At 40.3% G+C, this 12,945-nt stretch overlaps 1 protein-coding gene across 5 annotated transcripts in view; it reads right to left on the bottom strand.

The window, feature by feature from the left end:
* Nucleotides 1-12,945, bottom strand: part of ALK (ALK receptor tyrosine kinase) — a 306,665-nt gene that overhangs the window by 72,132 nt on the left and 221,588 nt on the right. For all 5 annotated transcript variants that reach the window (XM_086871346.1, XM_086871357.1, XM_086871366.1 and 2 more), the window contains one exon: nucleotides 5,385-5,516. In XM_086871346.1, the coding sequence (XP_086727472.1) occupies nucleotides 5,385-5,516 (132 nt within the window). The remainder of the gene's footprint in view (nucleotides 1-5,384; nucleotides 5,517-12,945) is intronic.

The following is a 12,945-nucleotide window of genomic DNA, read 5'->3' as shown; positions in this document are numbered from 1 at the left end:
TTCCCAAATTAATGTTTTATGAGTTTTCAGATGTCTCATGCCCTGGATGCATTTTCTTTGCTGCTCTTTCTTACCTTGAATATGTACAGCACCTGTGACTCCATGTGCTGGTACTCCACAGAGACCTCTTTGGCTACCACTTCTCTCCAGCCTGCTCTTCTCCATTTCATGTGTTTGGGACTGAAACTCACATTAGCACAGACACTGCACTGATGAGGGGAAGCTAGTCTGACCTTATAGGAAAATCAAGGAAATGAGGGGGCAGGGGTTACTTCTACTGAAGCCTGCCATTTTGGATATTAATACCAGTGACAGGAACCTCAGAAGATTTGGGCCTTGGTAAGATTAAGATACAACTCGTGGGTAAAAGATGGATAACAGAGTAGTCCAGTAAAACTGAGGCACTCTGAGAATATAAGAGTAATGTAAACAAGAATGTAAATGTTCTTTTATGTGGGTAAGGAAGTAGGGAGAAGCTGTCAGATGTTAAACTTGTTCTTAACCAAATATTTTCAAGCCTTCAGAATGAAATACCTTTGAAGAAAAACCTAAGTTCTTTTTCTTTAACTCAGTTTGTTCATCCATTAATAGCAAGAGAATTAGTTACTGATATAATTTATGAAGCAAATGGAGTCATCTCTTGCTTCCAAACTAGGTGTAAATCAGCCAGATACCACAGTTTAAACTTCTGGGTGAAATTCCAAACTGGTATTATAAAGAACAAAAGCATTAAAGACGACTCTGTATGTATGGACCTTTATCAAGTTTAAGAGGAAATCTCAGAAGACAAAGAGTTCAGCTACTCAATTTAAAGAATCACATGAATCTTAAACATGAGCTTGTTTCAATGATTGCTTCTATGCTAGCAAATCTGGCCAGCCAAATTCTACCAGAAATGAAGCATAAAAAGAGAAAATACTTTTCAACAGTCAGCAGAGTTATCCTTTAATGGCAGATGGCTTTGCTGAGCTCAAAACTGCCAGAGGTTAGAATTTGTTTCTGTAAGTACAGCTTTTGATAAAGAAAGAAGGAGAAGGATTAGTGTATGCAAGACAGGAACCTTAAGAGCGTTGCATGGTGTGGCAACAGTTTGCTGCTTCATCATTTTGCTTGCAGGAAGACTCTGCTGGGCTGTGTCTGGATAAAAATGAATCCCACAATTTCTTCACATGTTTTTTCCTGGAAAGCCAGCTGGCCCCTATAGAACTGATTATCAATGCTGTTTTGGCCACTCATCTGTGTTATCAGAAAATGAAACTCTATAGGTTCCTATTCTAGCTGCCTTTTGACTGATGTGTGCCTGCAGTCCTCCAGCCACGTAGCACAGCCTGAGCCCCTCCTTTCAGGAATCAGACTCTTGTCTTTCTAATCTCACCTGCTAAGGTGTTTAACATCCTTAAATATTCAATGAAGCAGAGTGAAAATTACCCTATAACCCAGTGATTATGAGATTTATTTGAAAGATAAAGAGGACATTACTTCCTGTTCCAGCTAAAATTCATATAATATGGAAGCGCAATCTCAGGAGAGACTTGGTTAACCATTTTCTCCTAGACCAGAACTCCAGACCACAAGCTTGGAAGCCCCTTATGGGAATAGAAAATATGGGTTCAAATTCACAGAAAAAAACAGCCCTGGTTTAATTGTGTCCTAAGTGAATCCTATAATTTCTGGGTCGCTAAATAATAAATATACTACTGTCACCTCCATTATTTAAAATGTTACATTTTTAAAATATATCCATTACTTACCTAGCGTGCTTGGACTGATAAACCAATATTTTCTAAGGATGAATTGTTTTTTGTGAATTTGTCACAGAAAGTGTAATAGTTTTGGACTAGTCAGAATTATATGTATTCCTTCTCAGTAAAGTTTTAACTTTTGCCCTGACTTGCTGCCCTGCAATGAAAGATTATTGAACCAAAATCTCAGATACTGTTAACTAAAAAGAGAAGTACAAAACTGCTAAAACAAATTCAACCTTTCTGTAAAACAGAGCCCTGCCCATCTGTGTTAGTAAATAATTTGAGTTTTCATGTCTGTCTTGTACCACACAAAGTATGCAACATGTGATTACTACAATAAGAGAAAGTATGTTGGGGTTTTCTGCATTAAGTTCTATCCATATGTTGAGTGATTTGGTAAACTACTTATATAGAATTTGCTGCTTAGCATTAACAGATAAGTTTGCTGATGCCTAAGGCACAAGCTGTGAACTTTCACCAGATACACTGAACTTTCCACTCAGTCAAATATGAGAAAACCCTAGAGCTGGTTCAAGACAGAAGATAAGGAATTCATTAACAGAAGCTGCAACCTTAGAAATAAGAAACATCCTACCCAGAGGCAAGCAAGGTACACAATGAAGAATGGGAAGAGCTCCCAGAGCTTCATATAGGGGACAACTGGTTCAAACTGGTCCCATGAAGGCTGAGAAATTTAGATTGTTTGACTAATCAACTCTTTGTTCAAGGTCCCTCTTTGGAGGCACCCAGCTCCAGCTATTACACCATCTTAAAAAGTACTTTTATAGAGGAATCTGTCTTTCAATTTATGAACTCAGCAGAAACCAAGAGTCAAAGCCTGCCATGGTGGCTGGCACGTGTAGTTCCTGTACCTGGAAAGGCATGAATTTACTAGCAGAGCCACACCACCATTGCTCCCTGAAGTATTAACATGTGCCTGAATGTGTGCTCTGCAAAGTAATTTCTAGTGTGGCACTTCCATCAGGCTGGTGAATCCGTGCCTGATCCCAGGTCAACACACGCGCAGTGCGCATCTCATCCCGCATCTGCCTCTTTGAAGCTGTCTTTTACTCCTGCAAGAAAATCTGATTATGACTCAAACAGCAATATGCTTTTCTCTAGGGGTCATCCCTCTCTGATTTTACAATTCCTACACAGACTAATTGGTTGCAAAGCAGAACAAGCACCATGACGTTTCATTGGCCATTAATAGGAGGTGTTAGCAAACAGCAGGCTGTAGAGAGACCTTTTCCAGCTGAGATAGGAACAAAATTAAAATTATTAGGGAAAAAAAATTTAAATAATAAAAAAACCAATTAGTACTTGTAAAGCTAAAAGACTGTGAAAGGCAAAAAACTCCAACACCTCCTTGAAGCTCAAAGAGAGAAGCCTTTGATAATGGCATTTTTAAAATCTCTCGCCTCAGTTTTGAGCATAGCTCATCTTTTTCTGACAGCTCTTTTGTGTAAGCAGAACCATTTGGGAAACCCTTTTCTCTGGTTGATAAATCTGAATCACTTTTTACCACACTTGCACAAAGCAGATGAAAATATCCATGTTGCTCAGGAGTAAAATGACAACTAAAATGCTGAAAGATGACATATGTTTTGTGTTAGGCTGCCATGCAGATATATGTGACACCTCAAACATTAGATCACTTCTCTGTTTTGTGTAAGAAACCTTATGCCAACAATATTCAGCACTGTAAAGAAGCAAAAGCAGAAGGATCTGCCATAGAACTGAGCAGGCTTGTAGGTGGATAAGCAGGAATATCCACAGCCTGGGCTCTTGCTCAGACAAGCCATGCTTTTTTATTACTTGAGTGGAAGACAGTGATTTTTGGACCTTTTGGCTGGATGTAAGATCTCTCATTTCCAGTACCTATGGGTGAATGCAAACCATTTGGTCTCCTTAAGCTGGGAGTCATGCTCTGCTAAACAGCTGGCTAAATGTTTTCTGTTTTTCACATTTTCTCACTTACATTCTCAGTACATTCCTTTGCCAGCACAGCTGCAAGTGCCATATTGCCTTGTGAAAACAGCTACAGATGAATGGAGGGAGAAAAGACAACCAAACCAAGACCTGTGGGTAACATATGCCAGAGAGGCAATGGCTGCTTTTCCACTGGGCTTGCCATGGGGCACATGGGGCAAGCAATATCTGAAAATAACAGGCTAGCATGTTCCTCTAGGCCTGCCCCATCCCATGGTGGTATTTAGTTTGCATCCATGATGGGTACAGCTCCACCTGGTGAACTCTGCTCTTCCCCTGGCACAGACAGGATTACTCCCACAAGGCAGAGCCGTTTATGGCACACAGGCACCAGAGTGTGTCTGAACATACAGTTGAGGGTAAATAATGTTTCTCTACTTCCAATGAAATGAAAATGCATTCAACCTTATTTAATTATAGAGTAGAACACAATAGAAATGCCATTATGAGGTTTTAGAGTTCTATTTTAAAGGTCTTAGATGGAAATAAGGTTTTAATGTTACTAATATGAAGCATTATTGGTTCTAAGAAGCTGCAAGCCCACAGTGCTGACATTGTTCCTGTGAATTTAATGTCCACTGAGTGTGTCATTAAAGAATATAATTTCAAATTGTAACAATGTCTAAAATGATGGAGAAGCATGTAATTTCAAGCTTTTAACTAGTTTCCTAGATGATCCCAGGTCAAACCAATGTTCTCCACACCAATAAAGTCTGCATTTTATTTCTTTATTAGCAAAAAAGAAGTGAAATCCGCTAGAAGTTATATATCACTACTCGTGTTAAGTTCTTGCTAGAAACAGCAAACCTGTTTTTTACATATCACATCAACACAATTCTATTGTAACAGCCCACAGGCTATATCAGCTGTGGCACAAACACTTTGAATAATGAACTCTCAATATTTATTTTTCTTGATATATTTGCCCTGTAGACAACCATACAGCTGAAAACCCACCACTCCTACCTATTTGTAGGCTGGCACATGGGAGGATGCTGGAGGCAGAATGTACAGAGGTACAGAAAAAGTGATAAGGTACCTTCAGGATAGTTAAAGGAAGGTCCTAAGGTATCTGAGTTCCACAGCATATTTTTGAAAGTACTCAGGCACAACAAGTTCTGAGAAAACTCAGGCTGCTATCTATCTTCTGCTGTATGTTATTGGACTATTGACTCCTGAAGAGAGGGTAGAAAACCAGAGGAATTACAAAGACACAGGGGTTGGTCAAAGACAAGCTACTGGCTCTACTCATTTTTCATCTTCGAAGTTTTCTCTTTCCTCTCCCCCTCTGCCACATGCTGTAGTGCATTTTGATTAAAGGCTCTAGCCAACTGCACATTTCATAATTCTGTAAGGCATCTAGCTATTCAGGCTATACTTCCTTTGCATTTTTGATCAGGACACTGGAAGTGATGAAGCACTGAGAGCATGTTAAGAAGCTGCTGCAGAACTGATGGAAGTGAGCCCAGAAATATCAAATGGTGCACTCCAGCCAGACACCCAGAGAAACAGCATCTGTTTTGGGGGACACAGATCTTTTGATAGCACCAAATGGATCTGTTAGTGCTAAAGTCTCAGACATTAAAGTCAAACCAGTCAATTCTTGTGGAAAAGGCAGGTACAACCTGGGGGTTAGGATTTACTCACTGCACATATCTCCCTCATCTTCTCCCTCAGGGCAGTCCTGGATGAAGTCACACGCCTGCCCCAGCCTGATCACTGTTCCATTCCAGCAGCTGAAGGAACCCTCCAGAGCCATCTTTGAGAGAGAAGCAGATCCTAGAGAATAAGAAAAAAACAACAAAAACACTTCAGACAGCCAAATTGCCTTCCTTTCAACCAACAGGTCATAGCATTGTGCATAACACTGAAGAGATGAATACCTTGTAAAATCTCAATTCAATACTTACTTGCTAGTTGTTTTTTTGACCTATTTAATTTTGTCAAATGTCTAATGGTCCACCTAATACAGAATTTCAGTTCTCCAGGTCTTTCTGGTGCTATAATATGGAAGGCAGCCTTGACCTCTGGAGGGCTTAAATTCTGCAGTCTGCTCTGGTACTTCTCAAGAACAACACAATACACTTTAGGTTTTTAATTGTGTGTGAATTTATTTCTGCACTGACAGTCCTGAAGGCTGATATCCTCTCTGCCTAACTCAGGAGTAACATGGCTACAGGACCTAGAAAGAGCACCAGCTTTCATCATGCTCTCCTGGCAACATGCATTACCTTTGCTTTGGGTGCATTGTGTTGTCATATTTTCTGCAGGAGAGAAAACAGTTCAATCTCTACTTGTAATTTTCTTTCTCTTCCATGCCTACTCCTGCTGCTGCATCCTGCACTCCCTTGAGTCAGGGAGCCCACAGAAGACTACATCTACCAAGGGTCACCAGTTCATTTTATCTGTGCTAAGCAGTGAAAGACATCCAGCAATGTGCAGAAGAGATATCTACTATGAAATGGGGTCACCAAACATTACAATTAGAGGTCAGTATCATCCACTCAGAAATGATCCTGAGTAATTTTGCCTAAGAACCATCCTTTTCTGGAGGCACTTGATTCCCTTGACAGCTAAGAAGTCAGATATCAAGTGGCCTAACAGGTATAATTTTCCTTACTGTAGGAATTCTCTCATCCCAAGTCCTTTGGGATGATACCGAGGACAAGGCCTTCATTTTTAATTTTTTTTCTTTTTTTTTAAGAGGCCCATGCTCTAGATTAGATGCCTGAAGGAGGCAATTAGTTCAGTAATATCCTGAAGTCAGTGTGTATGGAGGAGTCTAAGCTTCAAAGATGCCAGAGCTCCTTCCACAAATATCTGAGTGTGGCTGCAGTCCCCTGCTGCTCAGGACACCTTCCTGAATCTGCCAAGACATGCTTCCAGTCACTGCTGGAAGACAAGCCTGGAAGAACAAAGAGATGTGTGCTGTGAATTCCCCATTGCAACAATAACTGCCCTGTCTCGTATTAAATGGGTAAATGCTCCAGATTAAACCAAAGCCTCTGGGCAGAGAGAGCCATTGTTTGCCTAACTCATCCACGCTCACTAAACAGTGCAGCTACATCATGTTCTCTGGTACTACAGGGAGTTGGAAATCACTGGCGATTCAATTAGATGTGCACTTGATATTTTTATTTATATTGCCTGCCAAAACTAAAAATTAATGAAGCATGTAGGAAAACAACCACTATTTCTCTTCCAGCTTATTTTATGGTGCAAATCATTCAGGAGTGGGGGGAATACATGCCAAACTTTATTAATAAAGGATGACAGATCCTGAAAAGGGTGCTCTGTGTTATTGTCAGGTCGATTTTTTTTCTCTTCCTTAAAGCAATTCTGGCTTGCCACATATAGGCTGCACAACACCCTTGTATTCCAGTCCAGGTCAAGACATGACTACAGAAAAGAAGCTTTGAAGGAAAAATAGACCAAGTAACTTGGAGCTAGCTGCTGACATTTTCTGTGGGCTCCTTGGTGAGGGAGTTCAGGCAGTGAGACGGTATCTCTCTTGGCTTTGATGAACTTCCTACAGAAAATGAACCCTCAGAGACAGCACTGAGAGCCTTCCCTGTGTGAGGTGAAAAGCTCTTCACATGGCACAAACCAGACTCTTGGGGCTCAGGTCCGTGCAAATGGGCACCACAAAGCTGTAAGAAGGGACTCTGGTAACTCAGTAGGTGATCCCTTCTCCTAGGGGTGTGCAATTAGCCCGAACAGCACCCTGTTGTTGGAAGTTCCACCTGAAGAAAAGTTAGGAGATACAGCCCCAGAGCACTTCCATGAGTTAGCAACATCATGACACTCTTAAGAGATCCTGAAGTTCTATGAAATTCAGAGTACTCTTGTCTCTCTGAATTATCCCACAGATGGTTTTGAGCCCCATGTTCAGCACCAGCTTTCATGTCCCACTCAGTTTATCTGCCATCTTTTCAGCAATGTCCATGTTTTACTTCAGCAGCTGCAGAGATACACAGAGATTCAGAGGAGTGGTTATTGTAGGCAATGGGGTTGCTCTGTTTACTCAGATCATTATAACTTTTTAAAGGCACTCACTTTTCCAAGCACACAACTGCATTAACACTAATTATAATGGAACCAAGGCATTCAAGAGAACCTACTTGTCTTCCCAGGTGTTTGTTGTTGCAGCCTAGGGGCACAAATCTCCCGAAGCCAGCTGACTGTAGTATTTGAAATATGTCAGTTGCAACTGGGAATCAGGCAATTCCAGGAGCTATTTCTCCAAAACAAAGCAGCAGATTTGCATGCTCATTCATCTCTTTGGAGACGGGGCTTGAATTAGCTCAGATTTGCATTAGAGCAATATATACGTGCTCCTTGTATAGGTTAGAGAACACAAATAGCAAAGCTGCAGCCCAGGGAATGGCTGGGCTCTGTTACAGTGCATGATTTATTCCCATCTTGTTTGCTTGCTTACTGTGAGCACAAAGGCAAAATGAATTGGAGAAAGAAGATGATTAACCAGTAAAACAAACAGATAACCAAAAAAAGCCCAAATACAAATAATCCTTTTAATGGGCCACTTAATGCAGATGTTTGCATCCAAGCTCAAGGAAACTCAAATTTTAATTAAAATACTTTGCAAGAAAAACAGACGTTTGATCTTTTCAGTTCCCAGACTCAATTACTCCTGGCAAAGTGAACCAGAATGACCTGGATCGCTGAGTGAAGTGGCCTCAACTCACACACAGAAAATACCTTAGGAAAGGAAAATGAATGGTATCAAATAAGTATCAGAGTAAAATTTGTGGGAGACATCCTTTATATTTACAGCAGTGTTTATGTAGCCAGTGGCATCCATAAATTACAGCAGTAATTAAGCTGTACCACGGCTGGCTTGAAGGCTTATAAATCATTATTTAAACAGGAGCACTAAATAAATGGCATTTCAGGCTCTAAATTGAAAGTAGAAACAACTCCTTGGGGAACTAGTGCTGACTTGGTACCTCACAGGTTCTGCTTCTCAACACAATCCAGTCCTGGCAGTGTTCAAATCCAGTACCAGACCCTGGACACAAATGACAGCCTGGGATCTTTACAGCCCATGATTTTGGACCTGGTTTCCATATATCAGGATTGGAAAGAGGAAAATCATGTGGCTTAGCTTATGCAGGATCAGCAACTTACTGCTTGCACAGTGGGACCCAAGGGGATGTATTTCAATTCTCAACAGATTTTCTCTGACTTGGGTTTCCTCTTCACTCGTTCCCTGTCCCCTGACCAGCAGACAAATCACAGTGTCTGGCAAGCTCTGGCAAGTCTGTCTCTGAGGAACCTGGCCAGAAAGATTGTGGTGTTTGAGCACTGCAAGATGGGAAACTTCACCTTCCTGCTACCACACTTGGTCAGGTGGAATGGAAGAAATTCTTGGAGGCATCTACAAAAATATCTCTTATCTGGCAAACTGGCTACGCTGCTAATTATCATGCAGGGTTTAATGAAGCTGAACATAATTATACCTTCACATGCTACATTCAACTTCTTAGACCATAATTTTTAATTCTACCAAAAGCTTTTGGGACAAACACAGTCAGGTGAAGCGCTCCTGCTGAGCACATATTAAATCAGAAGAGCTTAATAAGACAGTGCTTGGTTGCTATTTAAAAATTGTCTCATTTGTACTCTGCAAAAATTCCAAAGATCTGGGATAAATGTACAGCCTTGTCACATTTTACCAGCAAACAGCTTCTCTCTGGGCTGTCCTTGAGGACACTGTACAGAGCTGAGTTTATTTCAGTGGTCCTCAAGGCAAGACCCCATATGCCCACAATGTGAAAAATGTCCATTTTTAATTGCATATATGTAGCAAAAAATACCTACCCATGGAAGTCCACCATGTTTATCTAACCATATGCATTACCTCTCAAAACAGAGAAAGTTTCCTACTATTTGATTATATCTCTTAAAAGATGTTTTCCAATGGGTTAGTGCTGCAGCTTACTATCCCTCCACTAAACATCACTAAAAATCTGGGATTATATAAACTTGATGATGATGTGTCACAAGTATTTGTCATTAACTTTTCAGTTTCACCTGCCCCTCCTTTGGCTTGAGTCCAAAGCTTTGACTCAGGTATTTACAAAAACTGCATGGGGGAGTGAAAGGTTGTATGAAAACAGAAAATTTGCTGTCTAGCTATAAAAGAATAGTGAGAATTTGGGGGAGTTTCTGATTATTGATTTTTCCATGACTTGCCATTTCTGATGGCTCCGTATTTCCTCACTCTTTATCTCCAGCCCTCCAGCAGCACAGACATTTAAAGGCTGCTGGCTCCCTTTGTGCTGAGGATAGCCATATTCCAGGACAAAGTAAATTTGCTATTGATACAAGTCACTAAAACCCACACTTTCACCATTAGAGAACTTGGAAGGTATGAAATAAAGAAGGAAAGAAAGTGAGAGAAATGAAAGGTGAGTTCATATTTGAGGGGAGTGAAGCCATGCTTAGCAAATGGCCATTGAACTCCACATGATACAGGGCAGATCACATAAATCACAACTTTCACAGCAAGCTACACTGCTCTCATTTTCCTGCCACCCACCCCAGGACACCTGTATCCAGACCAGCAAGGAACCCGAGTAGTTGCAGCTGCAAATGAGACCAGTGAGAGAAATACTTGGAAAACACATTGTCCTCAAAAAATGCTTTGAAGAAAAGGCTGGATTCCATGTTTCTAACCAGTCAGAATTGGCCAACACTTCATAATTTCTGACTTTAATATTTGTAACAGCATTGTTACTGTTACTGTCATTGCCTAAGGTTGCAAGTGAAGCTGCATTTGTAGGAGGAAGTGTTCTCTTTTTTATTAGACTGCCTGCTACAGGCAGAAAAAACAGCCCATGTTTGTAGCAAATGCCTGAAAGCTCACTCATTTTTCCAGTTACATAAACTGCCTTTTATCTTCTGACTTCACTTCCTAAACATAAATGGGAATAAACTCATCACAAGAGCTCTGTGATGTTCATTTCATTAACATTTGTTGGAACTAAGATGCTATGATAACAGGCATAAAAAACCTGTAAGGAAATTATTTACTCTGTCTTCACAGTGCAGCTTGAATAATTTACAGTATAAAATGAACACACCTTTGATGAAGGCAGGACAGAGGGCAGCAAATAACTTCCCACTGAGAGAGCACCTCCTGCCCTGCACACTAAGGGTGCAGCATTCCCACAGTTAGCTACAACAAGAAGAGAAAACTTGCTCATTAGAGCAATGTAGAGACCGAATTTTCATCTCAAAGACAATGTCAACATTTCAAAATGTATATAACCAGAAAATAAAAAGGCCCAAAATTCTCGCAGAACAAAAGATTAAAAAAATTCTAGGTTAGAAAACTGACTTTAGAGGTTCTAACACATGAGTAATACTGTCATAAACCCCAGAAATTTGAAAACACTTGAGAATTAGGACAAAAATAAAATGTTGGGCAGGAAACTCAAGAGTAAGAGGGAACTTATGTTTTGGAAGGCACTCATGCCAATAATTCAGCCAGCTCAGTTCTAATGTGCTTTCCCTCTCTGCTGCTTCAGAGTAGGGATGCTGTGTTTAGTATACAAATTTTAAACATCTGCTCCTTCAGCATGGCCTAATGCCAGCAGGATTGCTTACACAGAAGAGAGCTCTCAGCACACCTGAGGAGCTGGCACTTGCTCACTGCCACATTTCAGTACCAAGAACCCTCTCCAGAGTTGTGCAGAATTCAGACTATCCAGGCCCTCTGTGTTCTCTTAGAAATGTTTTTGACCAGGTCTAGTTGCTTTTCCTACCTTTTGACTGAATAACTTCCCAACAGTAGTGCTGGTGTGTTGCAACTTCCCTGAATTTACAGAGAAAAATAGCTTCCTTAAAAACTGTAATGAAATAAGAACGTGGAAAGAGAAAGTTAGATGGATTTCACACTTTCTCAATTTTCAATTAGGAAAGTTGGCTGAGGGTCTTCATTGTTCCTGAGACAACAAAAAATCATTGAGTGCAGCAAATGACATGATAATGTTTTCCCCTATTAATCTTGCACAAAGTCTAGCTGCTTCTTTGTTTCTTTTTTTTTTTTTCGTTAGGGCTCATGGTAACACACATTATTTACCAGTCGATAGCAGCTCCAACTGCACATCCAAAAAATAACAGTAAACAAGTAAACAGCAGCAGTGAACTTTATAATGAAAGTGTGATTTTCCATCATACAGTGATACCTACGTATTCTGTGGTATCTACTAAATTGAAAAGGGCAAAAAGAGATGGAGAGTACTTATTATATGAAATGCTGTGCATACATAGTCATTGGACCCTTTTAAAATTTCTTCTAACACAGAAGATCTTTAAGGCTTTCATCCATAAACGTGAACATTCTGACTTAGAATAATCAAATGGGATAGAGTAGTTTTATTAAAATCCCAAATCTCATTTCTCCTGGTTGCTTTTCATTGTTTTGTTTCAATATCAGGTTGCATTTACGGTTTGTTTCCCTTTTCTCTTGGGTACAAATTGCATCTTTCTAGGTACCATCGCATCTTTGTGAGATTAAAAAAACACAGAGACCCCTCTCTGCTAGGTTTCATATTTCTCCTAAAACAAGTGAATACTCTATATTTGTAACAGTAAGGAACTGGTTAAAAGGAGAAAAAAAAAAACCCAACAAAAAACCTCCACAGAAACAAAGATCAAAAAACTCTTCTCTGCGACATCCTGTGAATTCTTCAAAATTCATACCTTGTAGAGGGAAAATAAAAATGTCCAACTCCTATTATTACCTTTGCTATTCCCATCAGACTTTTCTGTGTCTGAATGGGCTTGGAGACCAGCTCTTTTCAGGGAGCAATCTTTTTTTCCATGGGAAACACCAGCAGACTGATGGCTGGCTAGCTGAAGGATGAATGCTGCCTGCTGCATGCGGCGGGCGCTGACACAATCATGAGGTGGTTAAGATCTCTAAGCTTATTTACAGACAACAGGAGCAGATTTAGCACAGGTCCTAGCTCAGCATCAGACACAGAACTGAATGTGAAATAAAACAAGGCTGCTGGAGAAAAGAGACAGAAATTGCACTTCCAAACCTCATGTGTGCCTCTTGGGGAAAGTGTAAGAGCTGATCAGATAGGAAATACATGTAATTTTCCACCTTTTGCTTCTTAGGAGGCTTAGTTCAAATCCATTTTCAATTATTAAAGTAAGTGTTATCTTTGCCTCT

Source organism: Cyanistes caeruleus, chromosome 2 (genome assembly GCF_971803275.1).
Source record: "Cyanistes caeruleus chromosome 2, bCyaCae1.hap1.1, whole genome shotgun sequence".
Classification (NCBI taxonomy): Eukaryota; Metazoa; Chordata; class Aves; order Passeriformes; family Paridae; genus Cyanistes; species Cyanistes caeruleus.
The sequence above is the reverse complement of the archived record's forward strand: the minus strand, read 5'-3'. Positions and strand labels throughout refer to the sequence as shown.